Source organism: Mobula birostris, chromosome 5 (assembly GCF_030028105.1).
Source record: "Mobula birostris isolate sMobBir1 chromosome 5, sMobBir1.hap1, whole genome shotgun sequence".
Lineage (NCBI taxonomy): Eukaryota > Metazoa > Chordata > Chondrichthyes > Myliobatiformes > Myliobatidae > Mobula > Mobula birostris.
The window spans coordinates 8,597,815-8,612,009 of record NC_092374.1 but is presented as its reverse complement, the minus strand read 5'-3'; the positions used below and the strand labels follow the sequence as shown (position 1 = coordinate 8,612,009).

The window sequence follows — 14,195 nt, the reverse complement described above, 5'->3', positions numbered from 1 at the left end:
CCAGCACTCTCCACAGCCCCACAGAACCCGTCGTCCCCTCACCAGCGGCCACTTTACACTTACACTCCACAGTAAAAATAAGATGATTGGGGCCAGGGAATTTGAAATCCTTGAAAACAGTCCATGGTGAGAGCCGAGACCCTCCGTTGCTCTGGATTTCGACATTCTGCAGAATCTCGTGTGATCCCTATTGGAGTGGATGAGATGGCTGTCAGGCAAGAAGCAGGCTCCCCCTGTAGCGCGTGGAAACTAGGGAGACCTCCACTTTCCCTGATCACTTCAGCTGCTGGAAATGCGTCCAGATGCAGCTCCACGCTTACCGTGCGGAGGAAACCGGGCAGAGTTTGAATTGGAGTCTGTGGAAGTGAGCGAGGCGCCTCAGTGAATACTTCAGTTCGGCATTCACCAATGAGAGGGAACTTGATGATGGTGAGGACAATATAAGTGAGGTAGATGTTCTGGAGCATGTTGATATTAAGGGAGAGGAAGTGTTGGAGTTGTTAAAATATATTAGGACGGATAAATCCCCGGGTTCTGACGGAATATTCCCCAGGCTGCTCCATGAGACGAAGGAAGAGATTGCTGAGCCTCTGGCTAGGATCTTTATGTCCTCGTTGTCTACGGGAATGGTACCGGAGGATTGGAGGGAGGCGAATGTTGTTCCCTTGTTCAAAAAAGGTAGTAGGGATAGTCCGGGTAATTATAGACCAGTGAGCCTTACGTCTGTGGTGGGAAAGCTGCTGGAAACGATTTGTAGAGATAGGATCTATGAGCATTTAGAGAATCATGGTCTGATCAGGGACAGTCAACATGGATTTCTGAAGGGCAGATCGTGTCTAACAAGCCTGATAAAGTTCTTTGACAAGGAGACCAGGCATATAGATGAGGGTAGTGCAGTAGATGTGATCTACATGGATTTTAGTAAGGCATTTGACAAGGTTCCACATGATAGGCTTATTCAGAAAGTTAGAAGGCATCGGATCCAGGGAAGTTTGGCCAGGTGGATTCAGAATTGGCTTGCCTGCAGAAGGCAGAGGGTGGTGGTGGAGGGAGTACATTCAGATTGGAGGATTGTGGCTAGTGGTGTCCCACAAGGATCTGTTCTGGGACCTCTACTTTTCATGATTTTTATTAACGACCTGGATGTGGGGGTAGAAGGGTGGGTTGGCAAGTTTGCAGACGACACAAAGGTTGGTGGTGTTGTAGATAGTGTAGAGGATTGTCGAAGATTGCAGAGAGACATTGATAGGATGCAGAAGTGGGCTGAGAAGTGGCAGATGGAGTTTAACCCGGAGAAGTGTGAGGTGGTACACTTTGGAAGGACAAACTCCAAGGCAGAGTACAAAGTAAATGGCAGGATACTTGGTTGTGTGGAGGAGCAGAGGGATCTGGGGGTACATGTCCACAGATCCCTGAAAGTTGCCTCATAGGTAGATAGGGTAGTTAAGAAAGCTTATGGAGTGTTAGCTTTCATAAGTCGAGGGATAGAGCTTAAGAGTCACGATGTAATGATGCAGCTCTATAAAACTCTGGTTAGGCCACACTTGGAGTGCTGTGTCCATTTCTGGTCGCCTCACTATAGGAAAGATGTAGAAGCATTGGAAAGGGTACAGAGGAGATTTACCAGGATGCTGTCTGGTTTCGAGAGTATGGATTATGATCAGAGATTAAGGGAGCAAGGGCTTTACTCTTTGGAGAGAAGGAGGATGAGAGGAGACATGATAGAGGTGTACAAGATAATAAGAGGAATAGATAGAGTGGATAGCCAGCGCCTCTTCCCCAGGGCACCACTGCTCAATACAAGAGGACATGGTTTTAAGGTAAGGGGTGGGAAGTTCAAGGAGGTATTAGAGGAAGGTTTTTTACTCAGAGGCTGGTTGGTACCTGGAATGCACTGCCTGAGTCAATGGTGGAGGCAGATACACTAGTGAAGTTTAAGAGGCTACTGGACAGGTACATGGAGGAATTTAAGTTGGGGGCTTATATGGGAGGCAGGGTTTGAGGGTGGGCACAACATTGTGGGTCGAAGGGCCTGTACTGTGCTGTACTATTCTATGTTCTATGTTCTATGTATCTAGGATCTTGCGGGACGCTGAGAGCATCACAGGCAAGATTTTTAGTGAGGTGGTCACACCTACAGCGCAGGCTGCAAGATAGTTGGGTGACCACCAGGAGAGGTCGTGGACGGGACCGACGGAGCAGGGTGCCCCCCGTGACTGTTCCTCTCAGTAGCAAGTCCACAAGTAGACACTTTTAGCACTGCTAGGGTGGAGGGGGAGTTGTAGTGAGCTTTTCTGGACACAACAGCAGTAGCCAGGTCGCACTGAGGCAGCCTCTGAATTTCAGTGTGTATGTGACATGCCAGATAAGGCAGTAGCGAAGGGGACTCCATAACAAGTCCATGAGACATGTAAGTAGAATTGGGACATTCGGCCCGCCGGTTTTACTCTGCAATTCGATCATGACTGTTGTATTTTCCCTCTCAACCCCATTCTCCAGCCTTCTCCCCGTAAGCTTTGACGCCGTTACAAATTAAGAACATATCCAGCTCCGCTTTCATATGTCTAATGACTTGGCCTCCACTGATTTATCACTCTCTATCTAAATAAATTTCTCTTCATCTCTGTTCTAAAGGGACGGCCTTCTATTCTGAAGCTGCGGCCCCAGTCCTAGATTCCCCAACTACAGGAAACATTGTCTCCACGTCCACTCAGCCTAGGCCTTTGATTAATATTAGGTACGTTTCAATAAGATAACCCTCCCCTACCCCTACCTACCACCTCCCCCACACCCCGTCTTCTAGCGGGTACAGACGCACAGCCATCAAACACTCCTGATACGTTAACCCTTGCATTCCCGGAATCACTCTTCTGAAGCTCCTTTGAACCTTCTCCAGTGCCTGCGCATCTTCACTGAGATAAGCACAGGGCTTTTTTTTCACAGATCAATTTCCATCTACTGGACTGCCAGATATGGCAGTTTTGGATACGAACGTGAATATGCAAGCTTTGGAAGGATGTGGTCATGTGCGGTTCGATCGGATTTAATTCGCCGACATGGTCGCACAGACTGGCGAACCAAACGGTCTACTCCTGTACCCTGCTGTTTTACTTTCGATATTCCACTCTCTGTGAACGAAAAAAAACTGCCAGTCTAAACCTCTTTAAACTTTCTCGCATTTTACCTGAAAGCAATACACTCAAGTGTTTGCCTTCTCTGTTCCCCTGAACTGTTGGTTTTTATAATTCTGCTGCTTCGTTTTCTGGAGGTGGGGAAGAGATTGTCGATTTTCTGGGCACCGGGTAAATACAGGAGAGTTCCTGGATTTCCGTCGGAGTGAGAATGTTTACTGCAAGGAAGGAAAATATTCGGTCATTTGACAAAGTCCCTGACTCTACACTCTGTCTCTATTCTTAGAGTTTTATCTACTATCAGATCGGCCACTCCTCTCCCTTTTCCTACTCTTGATAAAAGAAACCAATATTGTCCAACTTCTCCTGTTCCTTACCACTTTCCATTACATTGAACACCTTCTGAATACTCTCCAACGCTTCCATACCCTTCCTCTAATGTAGCTCCTAGATCAGCACAGAAATCTCCGAACGTCGGTTCTCCAAAGTTTTATAAAGCTGCAATACTTTTATATCAAACAGCCCGAACAAATATACCAGAGCCAACGTTTCATGCAGTTCCCCAAGCACACTGCCCAGCAGGATTCACCGGAGAGGGATCCGGATCAGGGTCCCCGATACTTCGCTCCCACATTTATTGATCAGGTTTGGACCATGGAGATCCTGTGGTCCGTGCGCTCCGAGACAACTACAGTACCTGAAATTTGGTCCTCACCTCTCACAGAGAGTTCTGTTAGAACTGCCGTTTGAAGTTTGGCTATATTGAGCTCCAGCCGGCACCGATACCGACCACCGTCACTCCGGTTCAGACGCTGCACCATTATCGAGGCATCTCTCCGACTGAGGTTCCCCACGAATCCGAACCGCCCTCCTCCAGCCTCCTGTGTCGTATTGCACCCGGCGCGGCCGGAACCGAAAAATGTGCAGTTAAAAACCTGTTTACTAGCACCTGATTCTATCTTGTACCAGTTCACGGAGCCGTTCAAGGCGACGTCAGTGGGTGAGTGGGTGAAAGTACACGGTAACACAGCGGAGGCCCCTTCCACCGCAGAGACCACATCAACGCCGGATATTGACCAACCATGCTTCGAATAGTCTGCAGATAGAGAGACAAACAGACAAAAATCGCTTGAGTATGTGCGTGAGAGAGAGAGAGAGAGAGAGAGAGAGAGAGAGAGAGGGAGTGGGGGTAGAGAGATCAATATTGAAACAGCTGATGAACAGAGTTTCAGAAGAAAATTGAACGGGATCCTTGGCTGTAGTCCCACGTGGTATCGTAACATATCGGTGAGTCTGGTTCTCATATACATACAGACTCAGATTCCGGTTTATTATCAACGGCATAAGACCATAATAAATAGGAGCAGAAGCAGGCCATTCGGCCCATCGGGCCTGCTTCGCCATTCAAACACGGGCTCATTCAACTCTTCCCAGTCGCCCCTACTCCCCTGCCTTCTCCCCATACCCTTTGATGCCCTGGCAAATCAACTACTTATCTATCTCTGCCTTACATGCACCCAATGACTTGGCCTCCACAGCCGCTCGTGGCAACAAATTCCACAGATTTACCACCCTCTGACTAATTTCTCCGCTTCAGAATTCCCTACCATGGGAAATAACTGTCATATCTAAATAAATACTTAACGGATGGGGTACGAGGGGGAGGTGGGGCATTGGTGGAAGTTAGAGAATTCAATGTTCATGCCATCAGGTTGGAGGCTACCCAGACGGAATATAAGGTGTTGTTTCTCCAACCTGAGTGTGGCTTCATCTTACTTATATACACACATTCTTTCTCTCACTCTTCTTTTTCTCCCTCTGTCCCTCTGACTATACACCTTGCCCAACCTCTGGGTTCACCCCCCCCCGCCCTTTTCCTTCTCCCTGTGCCTCTTGTCCCATGATCCTCTCATATCCCTTTTGCCAGTCACCTGTCCAGCTCTTGGCTCCATCCCTCCCCCTCCTGTCTTCTCCTATCATTTTGGATCTCCCCCTCCCCCTCCCACTTTCAAATCTCTTACTATCTCTTCCTTCAGTTAGTCCTGACGAAGGGTCTCGGCCTGAAACGTCGACTGTACCTCTTCCTAGAGATGCTGCCTGGCCTGCTGCGTTCACCAGCAACTTTGATGTGTGTTGCTTGAATTTCCAGCATCTGCAGAATTCCTCGTGTTTGCGTGACTTTGAAAGGAGTATTATCATATATAGAAACAGATTCATTTAAAGGAAACAGTTTATTTTATATCCTGAAAAAGTTTCCAAATTCATTAAATAATTTTAGCAAGGCAGGAATAGATTCCTCGGGATTGTATATATAAACCAGTAAATTGTCAGCGTAAAAAGAAATCTTATGAATGGTCACATTTACAGAAATCCTATAAATTCTTTAGCTTCACGAAGAGCAATAGCAAGGGATTCTAATATTAAATTAAATAACAAAAGGCTGAAAAAGGAGACCTACAGTTATTAGTAATAACAGTTGCAATAGGAGTTCTATATATCACTCTAATCCAATTATTAAAATTAACACCAAAGACAAATTTCTCTAAAACATTAAATAAATATTTCCATTAGACTCTATCGAACGCTTTTTCAGCATCCAAAGAGACGACGCATTGTGGAGTTTTAAAAGAGGACGAATATATAATGTTAGATAATCTCCGAACATTTGAAAAAGAATACAACACTTTATAAAGCCTGTTTGATCTTTAAAAGAAATTTTACCCAAAATGTTGTCCAACCGATTGGTCATTATCTTTGACAGAATCTTGGCATCGACATTCAATAAGGAAATAAGTCTATATGAGGCGCAATCAGTAGGATCTTTGTCCTTTTTAAGAATTAAAGAAATAGAAGCTTCATTAAAAGTAGAGGGTAAATCACCTTTCACAAAAGAATCCTGAAGCATTTCCAACGTATACGGAGAAAGCAATTTTCCAAATTTTTTATAAAATTCTACAGGACAGCCATCAAGTCCAAGGGCCTTACCAGACTGCATTGAAAAAATAGCTTAATGAATTTCGGCTTCAGTAACTTGGGCATCAAGAGTTTTTTGATTCTCAACAGAAATTTTAGGAAAAGCAATCTTTCGTAAGAAAGCATTCATTTTAGAAGAATCTACTAGATATTGAGATTTATAAAGTTCAGCATAAAAATCTTGAAAAATCTTATTAATTTCTTTATATTCCCAAGCCAGGGTACCATCTTTCCTACGGATTTTCAAAATTTGCCTTTTGGCTCTAGCCATTTTTAATTGAGATACAAGCAGTCTATTATTTTTATCTCCAAACATATAAAATTGGCTATTTAACTGAAGCAAATAGCCTTCAATATGATGAGTTAATAATAGATTATATTGTGATTGGAGTTCCACCCTTTGTTTGAATAAATCAGTATTAGGGGAAATTGAACAAATATTATCTAAGTCTTTAATTTGTTTTGAAATCTTATCTAATTCTACTTTACTCTGTTTTAAGCTTAGCTGAATAAGAAATGATCTGACCATGTAAAAATGCTTTAAATGTATCCCATATGATTAATTTAGACGTACCCCCTATATCATTAAAAAGAAAAATTTCTTTTATCTGGGTTTCAATGAAACTGACAAAGTCGGAGTTTTGCAATAAGGTCTGAGACATGCGCCATGGTGGGAGAACAAGAATGACATCATCAAATTCAAAAGACAAACTCAGAGGCGCATGATCAGATATAGCAATAGTCATAGTCAGAGTCATAGTCATACCTTATTGATCCCGGGGGGAATTGCTTTTCGTTACAGCGTCATATTCACAATTTTTAAGACTACGCAAGAAGCGAGGATCGATTATAATATAATCTTTTTAGAATATTTTTATAAACATTTGAAAGGAAAGAATATTCTCTGTTATCAGGGTGTAGATAACTCCATAATTCAATCAATCCAAAATCAGTCAAAAAGGAGTTAATAAGTGACGCGGAGCGATTTGGAAGTCGCTGATTGGTTGAGCTCTTGTCAATCAAAGAATTTAAACAACAGTTAAAATCCCCACCCATTATTAACATATATTCATTTAAATCAGGCAATAAAGCAAATACCTTTTTTAAAAAAAAGAAGGATTATCTAAGTTAGGACTGTACAAATTGACTAAAACAACTTTTCTGTTACAAATTACTCCTTTAACAATTAAAAATCTACCATTAAAATCAAAAATACAAAATAATCTGCAGATGCAGGAGTCAAAGCAACACTCACAACACGCTGGAAGAACTCGGCAGGTCGGGCAGCATCGTGGAAAAGATCGGTCGACGTTTCGGGCCGGAACCTGGACTGATGAAGGGTTCCGGCCCGAAACATCGACCGATCTTTTCCACAGATGCTGCCCGACCTGCTGAGTTCCTTCAGCGTGTTGTGACTGTTACCATTAAAATCAGACTCATTATCTTCTTGAGTAAAGATATTGGATTTAATAAAGATAGACATGCCCTTAGTTTTACTCTAAGAAGTGGAGTGAAACTTCAAACCCCTCCATCATCCAAAAAAATCTATTTTGATCTCCCGTCCTGATATGTGTCTCTTGGGCAAAAATTATATCAGGTTGGAATCGGTTAATGATTTTAAAAGTCTTTTTTTCGTTTGATAGGATGATTCCAACCACATACATTCCAATTTATTACATTAATCCGTTTAAATACAATACTGTACTATAATTTTATTCTACTTTACACATGCGCAGAGCACATACTAATACTGGATGATCAAAAATGGCGGCAATGAAGACTACGACCACATAGAAAGCACGCATGCTCCGGGATCACCCAATGGGGAAAAAACCCTAACTCTAACACCACCCCCTTCCCCCCATAGTCCGAAAAACAGCAGGTACACTATGATAGAATACGAAGCCAGGGACTGCTCTGTCTTTACAAAATAACTTTAAAAGATTCTCTCTCCCTCCCCCTAGTTAAAAAAAAACAAAACCCACTGACCTTGTAAGAGAAACGACAAAATCTCAATAAAAGAAAGTGTTTACATTCCAGCATCTACAAAATATCCCATGTTTATATTTAATCTTCTTTTTAAACAAGAAAGAACCGACATAATGTTATGTGTTACAAAGAAAAAACAGTGCCATTTTTAAATTTAACATTAAATCCCTAAAGAAAAGCTTTAAATTCGGTTATAAGGCGCTATAATAAAGCAGAAAAAAGTTAATAGTATATTTAACCCAACTAAATTTTCAAAAATACCAACTAGTAATATTATAAGTAATTGAACCCTCCCCTAAATATATATATAAAAAGAAGCCCTATTAGTAGGAAAAACTACCAATTAATTAATCAAGAAAGAAACAAACCAGATATTAGGTTAAAGGACTTTCTGTTTTCTGCCGATCAGCCAATGCTCCACCCACTCTAGTAACTTCCTTGTAATTCCATGGGCCCTTATCTTGCTCAGCAGACTCATGTGCGGCACCTTGTCAAAGGCCTTCTGAAAATCCAAATACACCACGTCTACTGCATCTTTTTTGTCTATCCAGCTGTAATTACCTCAAAGAGTTGCAGTAAGTTTGTCAGGCAGGATTTTCCTTTCAGGAAACCATGCTGGCTTTAGCCTATCTTGTTATGTGCCTCCAGAAATTCCGTAATCTCATACCTAACAATCGATTCCAACAACTTCCCAACCACTGGTGTCAGGCTAACAGCTGCATCCCACCCTTCTTAAATAACCAAGTAACATTTGCAATTTTCCAGTCATCCGGTACAATGCCAAAATCTATCAATTCTTGAAAGATCATCGTTAATGCCCCCGCAATCTCTCTAGCTTCTTCCTTCAGAACCCGAAGGTGCATTCCACGAGGTTCAGGAGGTTTATCCACCCTCAAACCATTAAGCTTCCTGAGCACCTTCTCGGTCGCAATTTTCACTGCACAAACTTCAGTTCCCTAATATTCTTGAATGTCTGGTATACTGCAGACGTTTTCTACTGTGAAGACTGATGCAAAATACGCATTGAGTTCCTCTGCCATCCCTGCATCTCTCATTACAATATCTCCAGCGTTATTTTGTATTGGTCCTATATTTACCCTCGACTCTCTTTTACCCTTTATATATTAAAAAAAAAGCTTTTGATATCTTCTTTGATATTAGTCGCCAGCTTTCTCTCATAATTCATCTTTTCCTTCCAAATGACATTCTTAGCTTCCTTCTGCAAGTTGTTAAAAGCTTCCCAATCATCCCACTAGTTCTGGCTTCCTTGTATGCCCTCTCTTTTGCTTTTACTTTGCCTCTGACTTCATTTGTCAGCCACGGTAGTGTCCTTCTTCCCCTTGAAAATTATTTGGAATATATCTGACTTGCACTTCCCTCATTTTACGCAGAAACTCCAGCCATTGCTGCTCTGCAAATGTCCCTTTCCAATCAACTTCGGCCAGTTCCCCTCTCATGCCATTGTAATTTCCTTTATTCCATTGAAATACCGACACATTGGATTTCATTTTTTCCCTCTTGAGGTCCAGTACTGACCTAGTTTTCCTAATCCACTTTCATGTTAAAATCCCCAACTATTATCATAACATTGCCCTTCTGACATGGTTTTTCTATCTCCTGCTGTAATTTATAATCCACATCCCGCTGCTGTTTGGAGGCCTGTATACAATTTACATTAGGGTCCTTTTACCCTTGTCATTTCTTAATTCAATCCAAAGATACTCTACACCTTCCAATCCTATGTCATCTCTTTCCAATGGTTTAATATTATTTCTTATACACAAGGCTACACCACCCCCTCTGCCTACTAACCTATCCTTCTGATATACTGTATATGCTTGGACGTTCAGCTCCCAATGGCAGCCATCCTTTAGCCAAGTTTCAGGGATGGCCACATTGTCATATTTGGCAATCTGTTGCTGAATTTCAAGATCGTCCATTGTATTTCTTATGCTGCGTGCATTCAAATACAACACTCTCAGTCCAGTATTTGTTGCATTCTGTTTTAACTGCACCACGCCTCTATTGCTCTGTAATTCATGCCACTGGCTTTGATTAAGCCTCATCTCCTGCATGTGCTAACGCAGCAGCAGCAGTTCAATGCAATACAAAATATAGAAGAAAACAGTATAAATAAATAAGTAAAACAATTACAGTATATGTATATTGAATATATTAAAATTGTGCAAAAACATTGAAGTAGTGTTCACGGGTTCATTGTCCGTTTAGGAATCGGATGGCAGAGGGGAAGAAGCTGTTCTTGAGTCTCAGAGTGTGTGCCTTCAGGCTTCTGTACCTCCTACCTAATGGTAACAGTGAGAAAAAGGCATGCCCTGGGTGCTGGGGGTCGTTAATAATGGACACTGCCTTCCTGAGACACCGCTCCTTGAAGAAGTCCTGGGTACTTTGTAGGCTAGTACCCAAGATGGAGCTGACTAGATTTACAACCCTCTGCAGCTTCTTTCGGTCCTGTTCCGTAACCCCACCCCCCCCCCACCCCGCCCCCATACCAGGCAGTGATGCAGCCTGGTCAGAATGCTCTCTACAGCACATCTACAGAAGATTTTTTTAGTGTATTTGTTGACATACCAAATCTCTTCAAACTCGTAATGAAGTATAGTTGCTGTCTTGCCTTCTTTATAACTACAACAATGTTTTGGGACCAGGTTAGATCCTCAGAGATCTGGACACCCAGGAACTTGAAACTGCTCACTCTCTCCACTCATAATCCCTCTATGAGGATTGGTATGTGTTCCTTCGTCTTAGCCTTCCTGAAGTCCACAATTAGCTCTTTCGTCTTACTGACGTTGAGTCCAAGGTTATTGCTCTGACACCAGTCCACTAATTGGTATATCTCACTCCTGGACGCCCTCTCATCACCACCTGAGATTCTACCAACAATGGTTGATTCATCAGCAAATTTATAGATGGCATTTAAGCTATGCCTAGCCACACAGACATGGGTATAGAGAGAGTAGAGCAGTGGGCTAAGCACACACCCCTGAGTGTTGATCGTCAGCAAGGAGAAGATAGTATCACCAATCCACACAAATTATGGACTTCCGGTTAGGAAGTCGAGGATCCAATTGCAGATGGAGGTACAGAGGCCCAGGTTCTGTAACTTATCAGACAGGATTGTGGGAACGATGGTATTAAATGCTGATTATAGTAGATGAACAGCATCTTAACATAAGTGTTTGCATTGTCCAGGTGGTCTAAGGCCGTCTGAAGAGCTACTGAGATTGCGTCTGCCATTAACCTATTGTGGCGATAGGCAAATTGCAATGAGTCCAGGTCTTTACTGAGGCAGGAGTTCAGTCTAGTCATGACCAACCTGTCAAAGCATTTCATCACTGTAGATGTGAATGCTACTGGGTGACAGTCATTAAGGCAGCTCACACTATTCTTCCTAGGCACTGGGAAAATTGTTGCATTTTTGAAGCAAGTGGGAATTTCCGCCCTTGGCAGTGAAAGCTTGAAAATGTCCTTCAATACTTCCGCCAGTTGGTTGGCACAAATTTTCAAAGCTTTACAAGGTATTCCATCAGGATCTTCCGCCTTGCGGGGTTTCACCCTATATAAAGACAGCCTAATATTCGCACCCGAGACAGAGATCACGCAGTCATCAGGTACAGCAAGGATCTTCACAGCTGTAGTTGTGTTCTCCCTCTCAAAGTGGGCATAGAAGGTGTTGAGTTCATCTGGTAGTGAGGCATCGCTGCCATTCATTCTACTTGGGTTTCGCTTTGTAGGAAGTGATGTCTTGCAGACCCTTCCAGAGTTGCCGTGCATCCGATGTCACTTCCAACTTCGTTCGAAATTGTCTCTTCGCCGTTGAAATAGACCTCCGCAAGTCATACCTGGCTTTCTGGTACAGACCTCAGTCGCCAGACTTGAAAGCCACAGATCTAGCCTTCAGCAGACGGCGTACCTCCACAGCTTTTGGTTTGGGAATGCACAGCAAGTCTTTGTAGGCACACAGTCATCCACACAGGTTTTAATGAAGTCGGTAACAACTGCAGCATACTCATCCAGATTCGAAGATCAATTCCTGAATACAGTCCAGTCCGCCGATTCAAAGCAGTCCTGTAAGCGCTCCTGTGCCTCCCTTGTCCACACCTTCTTGGTCCTCGCTGCTGGTGCTGCAGTCCCCAGTCTCTGCCTATACTTAGGGAGTAGAAGTACAGCCAGGTGATCAGACTTCCCGAAGTGAGGGCGTGGAATCGCACGGTAGGCATTCTTGATGGTGGTGTAGCAATGGCCCAGTGTGATGTTTCCTCTGGTATTGCAAGTGATCTGTTGATGGTAATTGTTTAGTGTGTTTTTTTTCAGGTTGTGGTTTTGTCACAACCACGGATTCTGCAGCGCAACAGATGCGGCAATTCCGCGGGTGAATATGCACGTGTCGTTCTTAGTACTTCTTTTCAGCCGCCGTGTAGGCTTTCGTTTTCCATCTGAGAGTTTTAGTTAACGACCCCGTTTGGCCTAGTGTTTATTGTTTTCTTTTCCCTTTCGCATTAAAGTCTGTGAACTGTCGACCTGTTACAGATTCTCTCACTCCGCACTTGGGCCATACCCGCACCGGGTGACAGGTTTAGCGTAGGAGGGGTTCGGGTGGTGGTTATGTGTACAATAACGGACAGCGGGAGTAGGATAAAGGCTGCGGAGTGACGTGGCAGGGGTGCGGGAGTGAGCGTCATATGTCTGGTAACGGGTACCCGGGATCTGACGTGGTGGAGGTGTGGGAGTGACGGTTATATGTATAATAACGGATACCCGGGAGTGGGTTACATGCTGGAAGCCAGTCGGGGTTTCGAGGGTTCGTAATTGTCTGTTCCCGGAATCTGCTGGCTTTTGCAATCCTTCAGAGGGGAACTGATTGGAAATTCTGGGACACCGGTTACGGACAGCAGAGTTCTAAGAATTCCCTCGGAGTGACGGAAAGCTTACAGCAGGGTAGGGGGACATTCAGCCCATTGGTTTCATACTGCCCGTGTGTGAGAACAACCCACCCAGTCCCATTCCCCCATCCTCTATCCACAGCCCCACGAATTCCTTTTCCCGCTCCCCTTTTCAACGCCCACTTCCTACGCCGGTCCCACGTTTCACTCCGAACACAGGCAGGGTGGGAAGAATGCATCCGAGCAATGCTGTAGTTTAGTTATCTACCGATTAACTGTCATTCTGCGACGTAATTTCCTACCACGCCCACCAATGGGAAGAGTCTCCCACAATCCAAACTCTCATAATTTTAACTGCCCACCTCCCCTTCTCCCAACTAGGAATCCCTCCGACCTCCTTAACTGTAAGGAGATCATCCGGGGTGTGAATTAGAAGCAGGAGGCCACTCGGCACCGCTAGATCTCACCGCCATTGAATAAGATGCCGGCTGATCTGTTTAAACTCAACGCCCAATCCTCCGCCATCGACCAACAGCCGCCTTCCCTCCTGTTTATCGAGGGTTCCACTCTGGGGTACAAAACCCTGGGATCTATATGTGTGTGTTTCTCCAACTGTCCGGCCATCAGATCACCTCCACCAGAGGGTGTGCAGTGTGTCAAGAAAGCGGATCAGTCAGGAGCGCTTACGGTTGGACAGTTTCCCACCAACCTCTCACTCCCTCTGTGTGATACAATGCTCAAACACCTGCAGAGCTGCCACAGCGGACACCCGAACAAGGAGATAATGAGGACAATGGAAAACACCTACTGTATCCCCGGACTGATACGGCAAGCAGAAACGTGCAGAGGCAAACCCGGAGGGAGAGCATCGCCGACACTGCAGTCTGGTGTCCTTTTTGCTTCCTGAAACTGAAATGCAGAAGTTGCACGAAGTGTTCGTCATTTCCTTAAAGATCCACCACTCTTATAAATTAGGTAAGTCACTGATTCTTAACTGAACAGGGTTGGTGTATTGCAGGAACACGCACACGCCTTCTGCCCTGACCATCGGAAAACTCCCTGAGGAGTTCGGAGAGTTCAGACGCGTTCCTAAAACTGAACTTGAGAGGGCAAAGGGTAGCAATAAAGTTTCAGCGGCACATATGATTAAGGAGGATCCCAAAGCTTTTCAAAAATTATTTACTCGCTTTCACCAACTCGT

At 44.0% G+C, this 14,195-nt stretch overlaps 1 protein-coding gene across 2 annotated transcripts in view; it reads right to left on the bottom strand.

Moving 5' to 3' along the window:
• Positions 1-13,895, bottom strand: part of LOC140197524 (sialic acid-binding Ig-like lectin 12) — a 29,181-nt gene extending 15,286 nt beyond the window's left edge. For both annotated transcript variants that reach the window (XM_072257559.1, XM_072257560.1), the window contains exons 1-2: positions 13,803-13,895; positions 3,847-4,227 (exon numbers count right to left, since the gene is read on the bottom strand). In XM_072257559.1, coding sequence (XP_072113660.1) covers positions 3,847-4,227; positions 13,803-13,863 — 442 coding nt within the window. In that variant the 5' untranslated portion in view covers positions 13,864-13,895. The remainder of the gene's footprint in view (positions 1-3,846; positions 4,228-13,802) is intronic.
• Positions 13,896-14,195: the final 300 nt, after the last annotated feature.